This window comes from Bombina bombina, chromosome 6 (assembly GCF_027579735.1).
Source record: "Bombina bombina isolate aBomBom1 chromosome 6, aBomBom1.pri, whole genome shotgun sequence".
Lineage (NCBI taxonomy): Eukaryota > Metazoa > Chordata > Amphibia > Anura > Bombinatoridae > Bombina > Bombina bombina.
The window spans coordinates 288,463,366-288,482,284 of record NC_069504.1 but is presented as its reverse complement, the minus strand read 5'-3'; the positions used below and the strand labels follow the sequence as shown (position 1 = coordinate 288,482,284).

At 38.0% G+C, this 18,919-nt stretch overlaps 1 protein-coding gene across 2 annotated transcripts in view; it reads left to right on the top strand.

The window, feature by feature from the left end:
• The window catches only part of NUDT4 (nudix hydrolase 4), a 122,898-nt gene that overhangs the window by 19,827 nt on the left and 84,152 nt on the right, over positions 1-18,919 (top strand). For both annotated transcript variants that reach the window (XM_053716901.1, XM_053716902.1), the window contains exon 2: positions 15,066-15,176. In XM_053716901.1, coding sequence (XP_053572876.1) covers positions 15,066-15,176 — 111 coding nt within the window. The remainder of the gene's footprint in view (positions 1-15,065; positions 15,177-18,919) is intronic.

Sequence of the window (18,919 nt, the reverse complement as noted above, 5' to 3'; positions counted from 1 at the left end):
CAAGCAAGAGAGGGCGTCGGTGATTCTCATTGCTCCGGCGTGGCCTTGCAGGATTTGGCATGCAGACCTAGTGGAGATGTCATCTCTTCTTCCTTGGAAACGTCTTCTAAGAAAGGACCTTCTACTTCAAGGGCTCTTCCTTCATCCAAATCTAGTTTCTCTGAAGCTGACTGCTTGGAGATTGAACGCTTAATTTTATCTAAGCGTGGGTTTGTCAGTTCCTTGAAAGGTCAAATTTCTGCCTTATCTATTTTGTTACATAAACGTCTGGCAGAGGTACCAGATGTTCAATCGTTCTGTCAGGCCATGGTCAGAATCAGGTCTGTGTTCAAACCTGTTACTCCTCCCTGGAGTCTTAATCTTGTTAAGGTTCTTCAGCAGGCTCCTTTTGAACCTATGCATTCCTTAGATATTAATTTATCTTGGAAGGTTTTGTTTCTTGTTGCGATTTCTTCTGTTCGTAGAGTCTCTGAACTCTCGGCTTTACAGCATGAGAAACGTAAGAGGCGGAAAGCTACGGCTACTTCTTTCTTTGTTGCTGAAGAGTATAGTTCGCTTCTCCTATGAGACTGCTGGGCAGCAGCCTCCTGAGAAGGTTACGTCTCATTCTACGAGGGCTGTTTCCTCTTCCTGGGCATTCATAAAATGAAGCTTCTGTAGAACAGAAGCTTGGTCCTCTCTACATACTTTTTCAAAATTCTATAAGTTTGATACTTTTGCCTCGGCTGAGACTTCCTTTGGGAGAAAAGTCCTTCAAGCAGTGGTGCCTTCTGTTTAGGTTTCCTGTCTTGTCCCTCCCTTATCACCTGTGTCCTCTAGCTTGGGTATTGATTCCCAATAGTAATTAGAAGATCCGTGGACTCATTGTGTCATTAGAAAGAAAATGAAATTTATGCTTACCTGATAAATTTCTTTATTTCTTGACACAATGAGTACACGGCCTGCCCTGTTTTTTATGACAGGCTATTTTGTTGTGTTTAAAACCTCAGACACCTGCACCTTGTTGCTTCCTTTCTCTCCTTTACTTCGGTCGAACGACTGGGGGTTGGATAGAAGGGAGGTGATATTGAACGGCTTTGCTGTGGTACTCTTTGCCACCTCCTGCTGGGCAGGAGTGCTATTCCCAATAGTTATTAGATGATCCGTGGACTCATCGTGTCAAGAAATAAATTTATCAAGCATAAATTTCATTTCTTTACTCACTACTTTCTCCCTGCCATCATTTTCTCCCTGCAAAATGATAAACATATAGGAATGAAGGGGCATTGACACTTTAAAAAAAATTAAAAAAAAAATCTATTGGCCATCCCAAACATTTACAACACAAACTGAAAAATGTGTATTCTCTCTTCCCCCTCTTTCACCTCTCTCCCTCTTTCCTGTCTGCCCTATCCATCTGTCAATCAATCGTTCGATCCATCCATCCATCCCTGGCTTTTAGTGTTGGTCCAGTTTTCTGAAAATATATAAATTAAAATTATATTGCATATACATATTTGCTTATTAGTTATAGACTGACTAGAAAACATTTTATTTATTGTTTAATGCCATTTTTAAAGCAATTTTCACCATCTCCCTGTGTTAATATTCAGTGGAAACAGCTATTTGCTTTAGACCTCAATGTAAAACTTGTGCTCTTTGTCTTTCTGGCTTTTTGACTGAGCTTCACTAAATAGCAAATGCTGATTTGGAAGTATTTAACAAAGCCATGGATGGTTTGACATAATGGAGGCGTTTTTTTTTTTTTTCATACATTAATTTGGCTCAATTTTGTAATGGGCATTTTGTTTGCTCAGCACTTTAGGATGATACTCAGAGCAATATAAACAGCCTCAAATTTCTGTTTCATCTTTGATATGCTCAGAACATTGCATTACTGTGCAGAACTTTAAAAGATATCAAGCTGCTGTAGTTTAAAGTATTACATCTTTTGTGATGTCTTTCTCCTGCTTTACAGCTTGGTTAGGGAATTTTGTCCGCTTGTAATAAAATCAGTCAGACTGGATTTGATTGTGTTTTAGGACACTGATAATTTATTTACTGAACTTGACATAGGGGCAGGAAAGTAACTTTGTTGCATCTGAGAGTGCATTTTAATATGTGTAACTATGCCAAACAAACTTACATGTACCTGTTTTAATACTTGTGAGGTAAGCATTTTTATCAGCTTTCTTCTCTGGTATCTTTCTTGCACAGCTTACCTAGGCTCATGAGTAGCAATATACTACTGGGTGCTAGCTGCTGATTGGTGGCTACATATATGCCTTCTATCATTGGATTATGAGATGTTTTCAGCTAGGTAATTGTAGAGCATTGCTGTTCTGGAGTTGATTTTAGCTATGTTTTTAACCCCATTGCATTTTATTTTTGCACTGCTTGCATATAACACAGTATTTGGGTTAATCCATCTTAAGTGGTCCAACATTGGTTGCTTGGCCATTTAATTTTCCTATTTTTTTTTTTTTTTGAGTGATTACCTTTCTCTGTGTTGATATTGCAAAAACATCAGTGTCTTATTTTTATTTTACTTGGTTTAACCATGGCAGCCATCTTTGTGTTATGGCGCATAACACATTTTGGTTATACAAATGTTTGCAGAAACCTCAATATCTCAGCTCAGGTTGGTCCTCTAGATCACATTACATTTTGCACAATCTTCATCCTTGGGCTTTGATGAAAATCACTGAAAGTTCTACTTTTAGGGTCAATTTAAAATGGGAAAGGTTCGAGTATCAGTCCTTTGCGGCTTCTCTTATTTTTCTATTTTTTTTTATGGGGGCAAGAGTGCAACGTTTTAACATTTCCCCTCACTTTCAGGTTCATTATCTCCAGTGGGGGATTCGATAGGAACCGGTCATTTTTAGATTTAAGTCCTCTGTAGTGGCATTCTGCTGTAAGAAGTTTGAGATTCCACTGGTTACAGAGCTAAGGCTAGAAAAAATCTGGAGAAAAGCCTACTTGATTTGTGCGTTTTGAGAAATTGCAAGATGTAATATAAGCTTAACAAATAATAAAAATGAACAGTGTTTAAAACTAATTATGTTTGTCAATGAGCGCTAAAATTTTTACTACATTTGATATTGGCAACAGTAAATCATAAATCATGATTTATGTTGGTGCAGGCACAAACATAACATTAGGGCACCTGCAAGTGTATAAACACAGCTTGTCAATGTGTTGGCTGCATTCTTGCGAGTTAAAGGGACATTATACACATTTTTTCTTTGCATAAATGTTTTGTAGATGATCTATTTATATAGCCCATAAAGTTTAAAAAAAAAAAAATAAATGTATAGTTTTGCTTATTTTTAAATAACATTGCTCTGATTTTCAGACTCCTAACCAAGCCCCAAATTTTTATGTGAATACCATCAGCTACCTTCTCCAGCTTGCTGCTGTTTGTGTAAAGGGTCTTTTCATATGCAAAAGAAGGGGGGGGGAGTGTCTTATTTGCCACTTGCAGTGGGCTTTCCAGCTACCTTTTCAACCGAGCCAAACTGACAGCTTCTAAGTAAGTTTTTAAACAGTTTTATACTGGAATTTTATATCGGTATCTGTGCATCTTATTCTTTATAGTAGTGTCTATTACATGCAGTTATATGAAAATGAGTGTATACTGTCCCTTTAAGTGCTAGGAGCTGAAGCGTTAGTTTCAATTAATGCAGGAATAGGTTTTATTCAAATATGGAAAACTGTTCACTTGGGTGTTTTACAAATGAACAGTGTCATAAACATGGTTTGTTGTTTCTGATGTGAAGAAAAAAAACCAGTAAGTGGCTACAGATCAGAAGAAAAGGATTTACTGTGTTCAAGGGTAGGATTTGATGTTACATCAGTTCGTAAGTACCATGAAAACAAATTTCTATTGAAATATCATCACCGCTTTGGTAACAGTTGTAATCCTTTGGAATATCACAAAAACGATTACTAAAGGATTATTATTAGAGCATATATCAAAGGAAAAGAACTAAAACTTGTCCCAGCTAAAAAAAAATGTGAGAAAGATGCATGTATAGAGCATAGAGAAAACTGTATTACCTGAAGGTTGACTCAGCTTGTGCTGCCCTTGGAGTATCCCCTGCATCCAAGATTAGGAAGATAGGTGCAGATAAAAGACAATGGGCCAGATTACAAACTCAAGCTAGCAGTAAGCTTTGTGCACTCCAGGTTGCGCTCATTGTAGAACTGCTCCAGGAGGAGGAGTTGAACAGCTCCATCTATGGTGGTGATGTGGCACCCAGTAACCAGGAGTTCAAGGACCGAGCTAAGCAGTGGGCAAACTCGGTATATGGCTGCTCCTCTTGTCTTTGTAGCCCCCGGAATCTTAGCCGGTGAGCCTCCGGTGTGAGTCCATACCAGGCAAGCATACGCTCATTCACCCGGTCATAGTTGTCTTGGTCATCGGAAGGGACAGTGTGGAAAGCCTCCAGGGCCCTACTGGACAGTTTCCCAATGAGAATAGTAACCCCGTCGCCATCAGTGACCCCATGCATCCGGCACTGGGTCTCGAACAGCTGTAGATAACGGTCGATATCCTCACTCTCATCATCCTGGAATGTTCGGAAAGCCCCGTGAGGTAGTTTCTTGGGCTGTGAAGGGGAGTCCAGGGGATCCGGCATGACCCCCCCCCCCCCATAGACTTCTGAAGCTCCAACATATGTACCTTGGTGGCGTCAGTCACTATCCGAGTAATGATCTCCTCGGGGGGTTAGCTACATAGAGAGCCAGTTGCCACTGTACCTGCCACTGCATGTCGGACACTGTAGTCCCTTAAATGGAGGCTGTACTTGGCCGTCCTCCGCTTTGGTCGCTGTCCTACCCACCAGCCTGTTCGCTAGCCCGATTGTCCTCCATCAGTTTGGCTATGAGTACTGCCTTTGTCTTGTTGCCAGCGACTTTCCCTCTAGCCTGCAGCAACATTCTTAATTCTTCCTTCCAGAGCCCATGGTACTGCTCCATCCGGCAAGATCTTCAGTTGGTGATTTGGACGTTCCAGGTAGATGGAAGCATCCCACCGCTGCCAACCAATGTGACAGATCCCTGTCTACCCTGGCTGGGTAGCTCCGCCAAATGGGTCCTTCCGCTGTCTGGAACAAACTGTTATGTAGCCCAGCAAAGTGATTCTAGCAGGAGCCCACCTAAATGACTAGACAGACTAGCATTCAGGTGAAAAAAGAACTGCTTTATTGCACAGAAAACACAGCTTTTATACATTTCCAACAAATGGGGGGTAGTTACTACACAAATAGAAAGAAATATTATACAATGAGACAAACCTCAGACAATGGTTAGTTAAACAAGATTCTAATCACATCCTGACTTACAAAAGGACAATGGATGACTCGCACAATAAGACGCTTCACACCTAGACTAGATAACACGGGTGAGGTTATAGGGGGTAGGGGTTTAACCCTTGCAGCCTGGTATCCGTGACAATAGTCATTTATAAGAAAATCGTGATTAAATCTCAATTGCGATTTTGTGTCCAAAGTCACAATTTTCATTTTTGCCCATATCGCCCAGCCCTAATATACACATACTGTGGAATAAAAAGTTTGGATACACTTTATAAGACCAGTGAGTGCTTCGTCGAATTAACCCTGTGATTTCCTCTTAGCACCCTGGCATCTATTTATACTGTTAGTGAGAGTGCACCTATCTACTATATGTGTGTATAAGTCGGTAAATACACATATACTCGTATACATACATCGACATATAAATCTTTAGAGATGTATATGTATGTATCTCAATGTTAAAGCTCTTTAACTGTCTTTTTTTTCTAACGCCTTGAGACCTCATATCTTTGAGTCCTTACATCTTTTGCGTGCATTTTTTTTATATATAGTTAAGTCCAAATTACTAAATCATGAAAGTTTGTCATTTCAAACAACTTTCTAATTTACTTTTATCATCAAATTTGCTTTGTTCTCTTGTTATTCTTAGTAGAATGCTAATACTAGATAGGCTCATATGCTAATTTCTAAGCCCTTGAAGGCCACCTCTAATTTGAATGCATTTGACAGTTTTTCACAGCTAGTGGGCGTTAGTTCATATACATAACACTGTTCTCATGCACGTGAAGTTGTTTAAAGGGCCATGATACCCAAATGTTTAAACACTTGAAAGTGATGTAGCATAGCTGTAAAAAGCTGACTAGAAAATATCACCTGAACATCTCTATGTAAAAATTAGTTATTTTACCTCAAAAGTTCCTCAGTAGCCACATCCCATTATTTCCCTATTCAGTTTAAGGAGGTTTACTATGAAATCTCATGAGATCACAGTAAAAGAGTTCATGACCTCAGCACTGCTGATGCTGATTGGCTGCAGTTCATTTCTTCATATTTTTTTTTTTTTACCTGCAGCTGGGAGCAGCTGAAGTATATATTTTTTTTTACACAGAACTTGCTGAGCTGAGGAAATTGTGAGTTAAAATATCTTCCTTTTTTACATAGAGATGATCAGGTGATATTTTCCTGTCAGCTTTTTACAGTTATACTGCATCAGTTTCAAGTGATTTAGCATATGAGTATTATGTCCCTTTAAGAGTCAGCACTAATTGCCTGAAATGCAAGTCTGTCAAAAGATCTGAGATAAGGAGGCAGTCAGCAGAAGCTTAGATACAAGGCAATTACAGAGGTAAAAAGTATATTTCTATAACTGTGTTGGTTATGCAAAACTGGGGAATGGTAAAGGGATTATCTATCTTTTTAAACAATAACATTTTTGGTGTTTATTATCCCTTTTAAATAGATGGTGTGTAGCTGTACCTTGATGTATTTTTTATGTGTTTTTGTGCAACTTTGTTTTGTGAAACAGTTAACCAGAGTTTTAAAGTTACGGTAATCATTCTAGTGTGAATCGCGATTGTGGTCAAGCAATTACCAATGAGCGCAAACACCTGAGATCAACCCCTTATTGCTTGTACGCAAACGTTTGCGCTCTGCTTGTTATCTGGCCCAAAGTGCTTTGAGAGTTGAAGTGGGAAGGATTTCTAAAACTTTGCTCAAACGATTCTTACAGATTTCTTTTCAAAGTATAAGAGTGCCAAAACTCTGTCAACAGAAAAATGACAGATTGAGTGAGGCTCTCAAAAAAGAGTATGCTGTAGTAAACAAAGAAGATAACGCTACTATTCTCAGTCTAATACTAAGCTTATGGTCCCAGAATGAAATCGGCAAGGAATTAAATGTCTCAGAACTCTTGGCGAAACTAAGCTGAACACTAGAAAAGGTACAGGGGATCCTTCCCGAGACGATAAAGATTAGTTTTCTGGTGGATCTGCAATCTAAAATAAAATAACGAAGTATTTTGCAAATCTGTTGAACCGTGAAGAAAGACTTTAGTATAAAAGCCAAATGGAACGTCGCATGGTAAAAATGCTTGTGATGGGGTTGGAGGAATAACTGTGGAAAAAAGAAAAGGCTGTTTGTCCTGGACAACAGGGGGTTAAATCCTCACTCCTAAAGATGTTACTTTTTTGCAATGAAAAGATTAAGGGAGTTACATAAATCAGTAAAAAGCAAGGAAGTAACTGAATTTTATTAACTGAAACTTAAAGGGACATAATACTCATATGCTAAATCACTTGAAACTGATGAAGTATATCTGTGAAAAGCTGACAGAAAAATATCACCTGAGCATCTCTCTGTAAAGAAGGAAGATATTTTACCTAACAATTTCCTCAGCTCACCAGAGTAAGTACTGTGTAAAAAGTTATGCTTCAGCTGCTGTCCAGCTGCAGGTTCAAAAAAATATGAAGAAATGAACTGCAGCCAATCTGCATCAACCGTGCTGAGGTCATGAATTCTATTACTGAGATTTCACTTTACTCTCATGAGATTTCATAGTAAACTTCCTTAAACTGAATAGGGAAATAAGTGTGCATCTGAGGCTCACTCCCTTGCCTTTTCAAGGACAGGCATACTAATTTGCTGCTTAAAGTCCTTTTACAATGGGTTGTGAATACTTAGGAAAATTTGAGGTAAAATATCTTTGTTTTACATAGAGATGTTCAGGTGATATTTTCTAGTCGGTTTTTTACAGCTATGCTGCATCACTTTCGAGTATTTCAACATTTGGATATCATGGCCCTTTAAGGACAGGTTTGATAAGTGTGAGAAAATTCCAGGTACAAGAAAATGTCAGTTTTCAGGCAGTATCAGAGACTACTATCAGATGCTTCTTCACATCTGCATTGCAATAGTTTGAAGAACATGCAGTAATTAAATTTGTCCTCCTGATCCTTCAGAATAATGACTGTCACTATGATAACCAAAGGTGGTTAGGCTTGATAGAGAACATCAGCGCGGAAAACTGATGTTTTTGTAAGACCTGAACCAAGAACATCATTCAAGATATCTGTGGACAAAGCATGGATTCCCTTAGACAATGTTCTCATAAAACAGAGTGAAGAAATCTCTTCTAATCAAATATGTAGCTTGAAATTGTGGTGTGTCAATCATAAACATAATTAGTGTAATATACAGTTCATTGTTATGCTTATTGAATCTTGTCATTTCTAGAAGCGCATGAATAAAGTAGGCTTCTCCCCAGATTTATACTAGCCCTCGTTCTGTAACCAGTGGAATCAAACTAAAAATGTTTACAGCAGAATGCTACCATAGACTTCTATCTGTAAAAATACCACCTTCCTATCTGCTCCCCCACCAGAGATAATCAACCTGAAAATGAGAGGAAATGTTAAACAATTGCACTCGGGTGGGGGGGAAGCATCCAACTTTATGATTATTGGACCACTTGAGATGGACTGACTCATTTTTCTTTTTACAGCTTTGTCCATATTAAGGGACAGTAAGCAAGTTATGCATAATAAAGCAACTTTTCCATATACTCTTATATCATTATTTTGCCTCTCATCTAATTTAGGTCTGAAGATTGCATTTTTCGCAGAGCTGAAAAGCACACTGCAGACTTCTCAAGGCTAACCCTGCTGCATACATATACCTAATTCCCATTGCAAATCAGGTTTATTGTCAAAATACAGACTTTCAGCTGTTTGCAATAAATAAAACACAAGCAATTGAAATAGCTCAACACAATGAATGCTTCAAATGTTTTCCCAAATTCAACTTAAAATGCAACTTTTAATGAATTCTGCAGTCTCAAACGTATTCAACCACCTGAACAGAATCCCTCACAACAGCACATATATGCAAAATAGGTGTCTCAAGCACACTTGATGCAACTATCAAGGGCTTCATTTATTGCACCAGGTGTGCTTGTGCTAGAACACATGCAATACCTGAATTGTCTAGGGGTTTGTTGAGTCACATTTGACTGCATTCTAGAAATATGGCTAAGTCAAAAGAATGGTTCAAAAAGTTTAAGAAAAGAGATCATCGTCCTTCACAAACAAGGAACAGGATACAAAAAGATAGAGAAGTCACTGAATGTTCCTAGTGACACCGTTGGACGCATAGTTTGCAAGTTCAAAGTTAATGGAACAGTGATTACACTACCTGGACGAGGCAGGAAAAGGAAGCTATCAACGGCTGCAACCAGATTTCTTAGAAGGCAGTTTGAGAAAAACCCTCTAGTGACTGAAAAAGACCTGCAGCAAGACTTGGTGGCAACAGGCACTGAAGTTTTAGTTTGCACAGTAAGGCGCATACTAAACGCAGAAGGTTTCCATGCCAGAACTCCAAGGCGTACACCACTACTGACCAAAAGCTCAAGAAAAGTCGTCTCCAATGTGCTCAAAATCATTTAAATAAGCCCACATAAGTTTTGTGATTCTGTTCTGTGGAGCGATGAAACAAAACTGGAACTTTTTGGCCCGATGGATCAGCGATATGTCTAGAGGAGGAAGAACGAAGCATACGCTGAAAAGAACACTGCCTACAGTTAAGAATGGTGGTGGCTTGGGGATTCTCTAGGGCTGCTTTGCATTCTCTGGCACTGGAAACCTGCAGCATATGGAAGGGAAGATGGATTCATTGGAGTATCGGGAAATCCTAGGAGAAAACATCATGCCATCTGTGAGGAAGCAGAAGCTTGGGCATCATTGGACCTTCCAACAGGACAACGATCCCAAGCATATCTCAAATTCCACCAAGGCTTGGATGCAGTAGTAGTCCTGGAAGATTCCACAGTGGCCATCAGTCACCTGACTTGAACCACATAGAAAATCTCTGGTATGATTTGAAGACGGTGGTTGCAGTACGCAAACCCAAGAATATTACTGAACTGGAGGCCATTACTCATGAGGATTCATCAGGAACACTGCTAGAAGCTGGTGTCTGGCTATGCATCTTGTTTGCAGCAGGTCATTATAGCAAAAGGGTGCTGTACTAAAGATGGTTTCTTGCCATGAAAGGGTTGAATAGTTTTGAGACTGCAGAATTAATTAAAATTTCCTTTTTGAGTTGAATTTGGGGAAACCGCTTGAAGAATTTGTTGTGTTTAGCTATTTCAATTGCTTTTCTTTGATGTGTTCATTGCAAACAGCTGAAAGTCTGTAAATATTGACAATCAATCTGATTTGCAATGGGGGTTGAATAATTTTGATTACAACTATGTTTTTATAGCAAAGCAACAGATATATAATTACGTGTTTAGTGGCCCTTTAAAGCCTTTGTATACAAACATAGACTTAATGTAAGCTTTAAACTCCACAATACCTTTTTTTTTTTTTTTCCTTGATTTTTTTAAAAATATTTAAATTTAATTTTTAGATGTTATTTTAACAGCCAGAAGTAAAGTTCTAGGAGTCTTTATAAATGTAGTTTGTTATAGCTGGTTCTTATTTTGGTAGAGTAATCTAGCAAACTGTAATAGGTTAAAACTTGTCCCTGATCTAAGTCTTGAATGCTATTTTTCCATTCTCTAAAATCCCTTGTATTTAAAGATTAACCAGAGCTGCCGGCACTTGCACATTTTACACATTCCTCCTGGTTTGTGTTAATAAATGTGATGTAAAGCATGGCCTGATCTTTTTTTTTTCCACCAATTCTTGCCTATTTTCTTTAATAACATACCATGTTAGGTTAATACATTTTTTATAAATTAAACCTAAAATTCCTAAAGCTGTTGGCATTAGAAGTAAGTTATACTTAAAGGGATATGAAACCCCAAAATGTTCTCTTGTGATTCAGGCAGCATACAATTTTAAAAAAGTTTCCAATTTAGTATTATCAAATGTCCTTTGTTCCCATTTTATTCTTTGTTGAAGAGATTTCTAGGTATGAAATAGTCATACCATGTAGTGCTCTTGCATCTTCTTTTTTTTTACTTCATTTATGCATGGTCCATTACTTCCAGTCACAGCCCCACAAGGGGGCTGGAGTCTCTACAGGAAGATAAAATATGGTTCTTTCCTTTTGAAGTGGCTGCTAATACACACAATCTAGTCAGTTTTATGCTCATGCTTAGTAGAGGAAGTTTGATGCAAAATTCACCTGACTGTAGACCGTAACGGCATATGAAACCCACATTTTTTTTCTTTCATGATTTAGATAGAATGTTTAGCTACTTTCTAATTTACTTCTATCCTCACAAATGCTTAAAGGGACAGTCTAGGCCAAAATAAACTTTCATGATTCAGATAGAGCATGTAATTTTAAACAATTTTCCAATTTACTTTTAGCACCAATTTTGCTTTGTTCTCTTGGTATTCTTAGTTGAAAGCTTAACCTAGGAGGTTCATATGCTAATTTCTTAGACCTTGAAGCCCACCTCTTTCAGATTGCATTTTTACAGTTTTTCACCATTAGAGGGTGTTAGTTCACGTATTTCATATAGATAAAGTTATCTGGAGCAGGCACTGATTGGCTAGACTGCAAGTCTGTCAAAAGAACTGAAAAAAGGGGCAGTTTGCAGAGGCTTAGATACAAGATAATCACAGAGGTTAAAAGTATTAGTTATGCAAAACTGGGAAATGGGTAATAAAGGGATTATCTATCTTTTAAAACAATAAAAATTCTGGTGTAGACTGTCCCTTTAATTCTCTTGGTATCTTGCAGGGACCGCACTATTAGTAATGTGAACCCCTTAAGGGGTTAAAGGCAGCAATTCTAAGCGTAGCCACTGCCTTTAGTGAGATTGTACCAAAAGACAAGTATGTAGTTTGCTGTTTTTAACACAATATGTTTATTTTTTATGTTTACTTATTTTTTATCTAAAGGAGCAATGTTTCATAGCCCTTTAATGAGGATGTATTTGTGCATATTAGAGGTTTTGAAAGATTAGGGGATAGGAAAGTCAAAATTAAATTTGCATGATTCAGTTAGAGCATGTAATTTTAAGACACTTAAATTCACTTATATTTTTAAATGTACTTTATTTATCTTGGTATCCCTTGTTGTTGAAAAAAGAATATGCACATGACGTCACTAGTAGGGGCTAGCTGCTGATAGGTTCCTGGACACATTTGTCTCTTGTGATTGGCTAACTAGGTATGTTCAGCTAGCTGCCAGTAGATCAATGCTGTTCCTTCAGCAAAGAATAACAAGATAATAAAGCAAATTTAATAAGAGAAGTAAATTGGAAAGTTGTTTAAAATTGTATGTTCTATCGAAATCATGACAGAAAATCTTGGGGTTTCCTGTTCCTTATGCTGTAAACAAGTTGGTTTTTTTTGTAACCCCCCCCAAAAAAAATACTTTTAGGCGTGTCACTGTCCACTAATAGAGCTGTTCGGGAGTCTACCTTAGACAGTAAGCCTCTTTTCCATGTACCAGCTGGGCACAGACCTGTACTCCCTGGTAGAGTCAAAATAAACATGAATTTCACATTTTTATATGTATGATAAATATCAGCAGTTAAGCACGACATTGTAAAAAAAAAAGCATTTATAACTCCTTGTATTTCTTAGCAGAATGTACAGTCATTAATAAACCACTTGAGAATCCTGGTGATTATCTCATCACCCTTCATTGTGACCCATTAAGTTGTTTATATTCTGCTCTAAGCAATCACTGTGTGTAATGTATTAAGATCAGGCAGCTTTCAACATACTTAGGTTAAAGAATTTTAGCTCTAATCTCCAACACACAATTTTCAGAATTTTAAAGATAAACAATTAAAATAGTGTATATGAATTTAAGGAGGATTACATTTGAGTTTGCATTCTTTAACTTTTTTTTTTTTTTGCTTAGGTTACTGTAGAAATCTGTTGAGTTTAAAGGGACATTAAATACAGTAGGATTGCATAACCAACAAATACAGCCATCAGTCAATGTCAGACTCATATATAGTGTGAGCTCTGTAACATCTGTCACTACCTAATTTGCCTGGCGCTGACCTCTAACCACAGAGCTACACAGCACTACCCAGAATAGGGAGCTGAATCTAAAAAGGAAAACCTTTAGACTCATTAAGTAGCTTCTGACGTTGTTAGCATCATTGTGTGGCGGGCCAAAGAAAATTGGTAGCAGCATAACTCTTCCTTATAATTTATACTGGCTGAGAATGAAATATCTGGCAATTGGCTACAAACGGCTAGTACTTTTTGTTTTGTACAGTTTTTCGTAAATTAAAGGGACAGTAACATCCTTTATACTGCAATCACTTTCAATAGCCAAACTCTATCCTCCATTTACCTTATTTGTAGGAGCTAATCTGGGCTTTAGTCTGTAACTAACAAAGCTAGCCATGGTCATACGTTAGTATAAAGTATATTGTTTTGCAGGTGTCCTGTGACAAACCCAATTAGGGACATATATGTTGCAGGATTAGCCTTGAAATTAGCATTTCAAGTTCTGAAACCTAGGAATTGCTCAATTTTCAGAGCTAAAACACAAGAAAAAGGAGCAAAAATAAATCATGAATAAAGATTGCAAAGTTGTTTATGCAAAACTAAATATTTTATATAAAAAATCTCAAGGTGTTTAATGCTTTAAACTTGATATAACATTCTGTTTGGAGTAACATTTAGCCTCCCAGCACATAATACCCTCTTTCTAACCAGTCTAACATGCAAAGGGTCATTCACCTTCAAATCATATCCTTTGTAGTCAAAATGCATGTCTGTACCCAAGAGAGGCTGAAGTACACATGCCATACTTTAAGCCAGTGCTCGACAAATCTGTTTAAAAATTAGGAGCCAGACAGTGGTAGTTGTATATAGATATATGGAGAATAATCCAAAAGGTTAGGAGCCAGTGGTAAAATTCTAGGAGCCAGTGGCTCCTGGGTTTGTAGAGCCCTGCTTTAAGTGACTTTAAAACATTCTATTATACATTTTGAAAGCACACTATTTGACTAAATATAATCAATGTTGCGTGAAAATTTATTTTGATTTAAAAAGTGCTTGCATGTGCACTGCTAGTCACTAGGATAGAATCTCTCTAATAGGAAAAAAAACACCATTTAATGGACAGTGACATACCCCGCTAACATAAGAATAAAGAAAATTGTATTTATTTTTATTTAGCTTTACTGATACTGTATAGAGTTGCTTGTAGCTATCGGAGCATAAAGAGTATGGATCTCTTGCTCTCGTATTAATTTATATGTGTAAATGTAAGCTTGATGTTTAGTATATTAACCGCTATTACAAGACCCACTTTTATGCTTTGTATCACAGCAAAATATTTTGATAAGTGATATTGCTTTCTGATAGGGTTATTTACTTGATCCATATGTGTCTTGCATGTGTGCTTTTTGTCTAGATATATCTGGACTAGTTAATGACAAGGTTTGAGGCCTCCATGAACTATCTGTTAACTACATACCACAATTAGTAAATCCTGGAACATACAATTCTAAACAACTTTCCAATTTACTTCCATTATCTAAATGTGCATATATGCACAGTCTGAGGCACCAGCCGCTTCTGGGCATGTGCAAAATTTACAGCATATACGTATATGCATTTTGTGGTTGGCTGATGGCAGTCACATGAGGCATCAGGAAGGAAAATGTAACTTACTTTGACATTTGTCAGGAGCAAATATACTACTCATGTGAAATTCAATGTTCTTTTGCATTGTGTTTTTTTATGAATTTACCGATTTTATACTATTCTAATGTCGTCCTTACGAAAATTGTGAGACATTACTCACTGGAGTATTTAACAATCTAACCTCTCAATCTTTCAGGTACTTTTAGTCAGCAGTAGTCGTTATCCAGATCAGTGGATTGTACCAGGTGGAGGAATGGAGCCCGAAGAGGAGCCGGGTGGTGCAGCAGTGAGGGAAGTGTATGAAGAGGTAAGACTTCATTCATGTGATGTTCATTGGCAGTTTTTAGCTAAGTATTTTGTAGAATAGTAAATAAGGTAGGTTCACTTTAAAAGGACTGTAAACTCAAAATTAAACTTTCATGATTCAACTTAAAGTGAAAGTAAATCCTAGCGTTTTACAAACGCTAGGATTGACTATTGAAATAAAGAGGACTTTCATTCATGAAGTATAAGATACTTCATATAGAAAGCTCCTTTATTTGTTTCAATCTATAACTTTTTTTTTGCTAAGAGGTGACGTTTTCGCCTCTTATCCAATAGCCGTGTGGTAAATCCGGCTTGGCGCCCATGGAAGCTGGATTTACCACATGGCTATTGGCTAAGAGGTGAAAATGTCTCCCCTAAGCAAAAAATTTGACTTTATATCAAGGTTACAAAGCGAGGATGTCATCTGATTGATACGTAACAATCCAGTCTAAATAAACGCCAGGTAACCTCCAAAGTTCTCCCCCTCACTGATGTCACTGAGGTTGGAGGTTACCTGGCTTTAATCCAGACTGGATTGTTACATGTTTCTATCTGGTGCCATCCTGTCCTTGTAACTTTGATACAAAGTTAAATTCGGACTACAAGGACCATTTGACCTGCCACTTTGATTATTTTAACAATTTTAAGTTGTTTTAATAAAACTTGGATCTTTTATTGAAGCATTCCTGTTTGCATTGTGGCTTTACCTTATAGTCTTTATCAGGTGTGCGCAATATATAGGGCTTATCTATAGCTGCAAAAAGTGAGTATACATCTTAACAGAGTGAATTTGATTTTGCAGTATTACACTATGCATATATCTCTCTCTCCTGAGTAATCGCTACATTGGAGGATACACGTCATCGCGGATACCGTGGGGATAGCTGAAAATTATCGCTTTGAATTCAGAATTGCCGTAAACTTAAATTTACAATAGCTCAAGTTAATGTGGGTATACATTTGGCATATGTTCATGTTTAAGTGTTAAAGCTGTTTTCTTCCTAATGGGAAAGAGTCCACAGCCACATTCATTACTTATGGGAAATAAGAACCTGGCCACCAGGAGGAGGAAAGGACCCACCAGCCTAAAGGCATAAATACTCCTCCCACTTCCCCTATCCTCCAGTCATTCTTTGCCTTTTGTCCCATGAGGTTGGCAGAGATGTGTCAGAAGTTTTCTTTAAAATTATTTTACTTTTTTTTTTTATTTTCATATGTCTCTTATGGAGGGTGCTACCTTACGACATGGGACGGGAGTTTTAAGTAGTCCTGTCAGTCTCTCGTGGAGGGCCTGGGCGAATGTAGGAGTCCGGAGATGCAGTGGGAGCTTCCCCTGCGATACCATCCCGACTCATATTCACAACTCCGTTTTCAGCACTTGGCGTTGCCGAACTTAGCTTCGCTACATGCTGTCTTCTCTCAAGTCTATCAAGGAGTATGGAGAGTCACCAGCACCATCAAAAAACTTTTATTGGAAACACTTAAAAAAGCTACGTTTCGGGGAATCGCCCCTTCTCAAGTCCATGACGGAGGTGATGCTACTATTTGTCACACTTGAAGGGCCATGTTCCTGTTCCACGGCGTAGATTCCGGTAAGATAGTTTCATTTCTCTTGTTAAGTGTATCCAGTCCACGGATCATCCATTACTTATGGGATATTAACTCCTCCCCAACAGGAAGTGCAAGAGGATTCACCCAGCAGAGCTGCTATATAGCTCCTCCCCTAACTGCCATTACCAGTCATTCTCTTGCACCCAACGAATAGATAGGATGTGTGAGAGGACTGTGTTGATTATACTTAGTTTCATACCTTCAATCAAAAGTTTGTTATTTTATAATAGCACCGGAGTGTGTTATTCCTTCTCTGGTAGAATTTGAAGAAGAATCTACCTGAGTTTTTCTATGATTTTAGCCGGAGTAGTTAAGATCATATTGCTGTTTCTCGGCCATCTGAGGAGAGGTAAACTTCAGATCAGGGGACAGCGGGCAGATTAATCTGCAAAGAGGTATGTTGCAGCTTATTATTTTCTGACAATGGAATTGATGAGAAAATTCTGCCATACCGATATAATGTAAACTCAGCCTTAAATGCAGTAGCAGCAACTGGTATCAGGCTGTCATGTATGTATATTTTACACTTCAGTATTCTGGGGAATGGCACTTCACTGCAATTATACTGTATGCATAAAACTTTAGCCTAATTTGCAGGGACTAGCAACAGGCTTTTTAATAACACTCAATTTATTAATGTTAAACGTTTTTTGCTGGCATGTAAAATCGTTTAATTTTCTGAGGTACTGGGTGAAAAAATGTTTTGGGCACTATTTTTTTCCACTTGGCAGTCGTTTTATTTAATTTATGACAGTTTACTGATCTCTCTCACTGTTATGTGTGAGGGGGAGGGACCTTTTTTGGTGCTTTTGCTACGCATCAAAAAATTCAGTCAGAAGTTTATTGTCTTCCCTGCATGATCCGGTTCATCTCTACAGAACTCAGGGGTCTTCAAAACTTGTTTTGAGGGAGGTAATCACTCACAGCAGAGCTGTGAGATTGTAGTTGACTGTGATAAAAAAGTTTATTTCTGTATTTTTTTTTTTTTTTTTCTGCTATCAGGGTTAGTTATCCTTTGCTAATGGGAGCAATCCTTTGCTAAAATTGTGTTTTTTACAAAGATTTGATGCTATAACTTTTCAGTTTATTAATTTTCAACTGTCATAACTTTTTCTGTGCTTCTTATAGGCACAGTACGTTTTCATATTATAGTAAATTACTTGAAAAGTATTTCCAAGTTGCTAGTTTATTTGCTAGTGTGTTAAACATGTCTGATTCAGAGGAAGATATCTGTGCTATATGTGCTAAAGCCAAAGTGGAGCCCAATAGAAATTTATGTACTAACTGTATTGATGCTACTTTAAATAAAAGTCAATCTGTACAAATTGAACATATTTCACCAAACAACGAGGGGAGAGTTATGCCGACTAACTCGCCTCACGTGTCAGTACCTGCATCTCCCGCTTGGGAGGTGCGTGATATTGTAGCGCCGAGTACATCTGGGCGGCCATTACAAATCACATTACAGGATATGGCTACTGTTATGACTGAAGTTTTGGCTAAATTACCAGAACTAAGAGGTAAGCGTGATCACTCTGGGGTGAGAACAGAGTGCGCTGATAATATTAGGGCCATGTCAGACACTGCGTCACAATTTGCAGAACATGAGGACGGAGAGCTTCATTCTGCGGGTGACGGTTCTGATCCAAACAAACTGGATTCAGATATTTCAAATTTTAAATTTAAGCTGGAAAACCTCCGTGTATTACTAGGGGAGGTGTTAGCGGCTCTGAATGATTGTAACACAGTTGCAATACCAGAGAAAATGTGTAGGTTGGATAAATATTTTGCGGTACCGGCAAGTACTGACGTTTTTCCTATACCTAAGAGACTTACTGAAATTGTTACTAAGGAGTGGGATAGACCCGGTGTGCCGTTCTCACCCCCTCCGATATTTAGAAAGATGTTTCCAATAGACGCCACCACACGGGACTTATGGCAAACGGTCCCTAAGGTGGAGGGAGCAGTTTCTACTTTAGCTAAGTGTACCACTATCCCGGTGGAGGATAGCTGTGCCTTTTCAGATCCAATGGATAAAAAGTTAGAGGGTTACCTTAAGAAAATGTTTGTTCAACAAGGTTTTATATTGCAACCTCTTGCATGCATTGCGCCTGTCACGGCTGCAGCAGCATT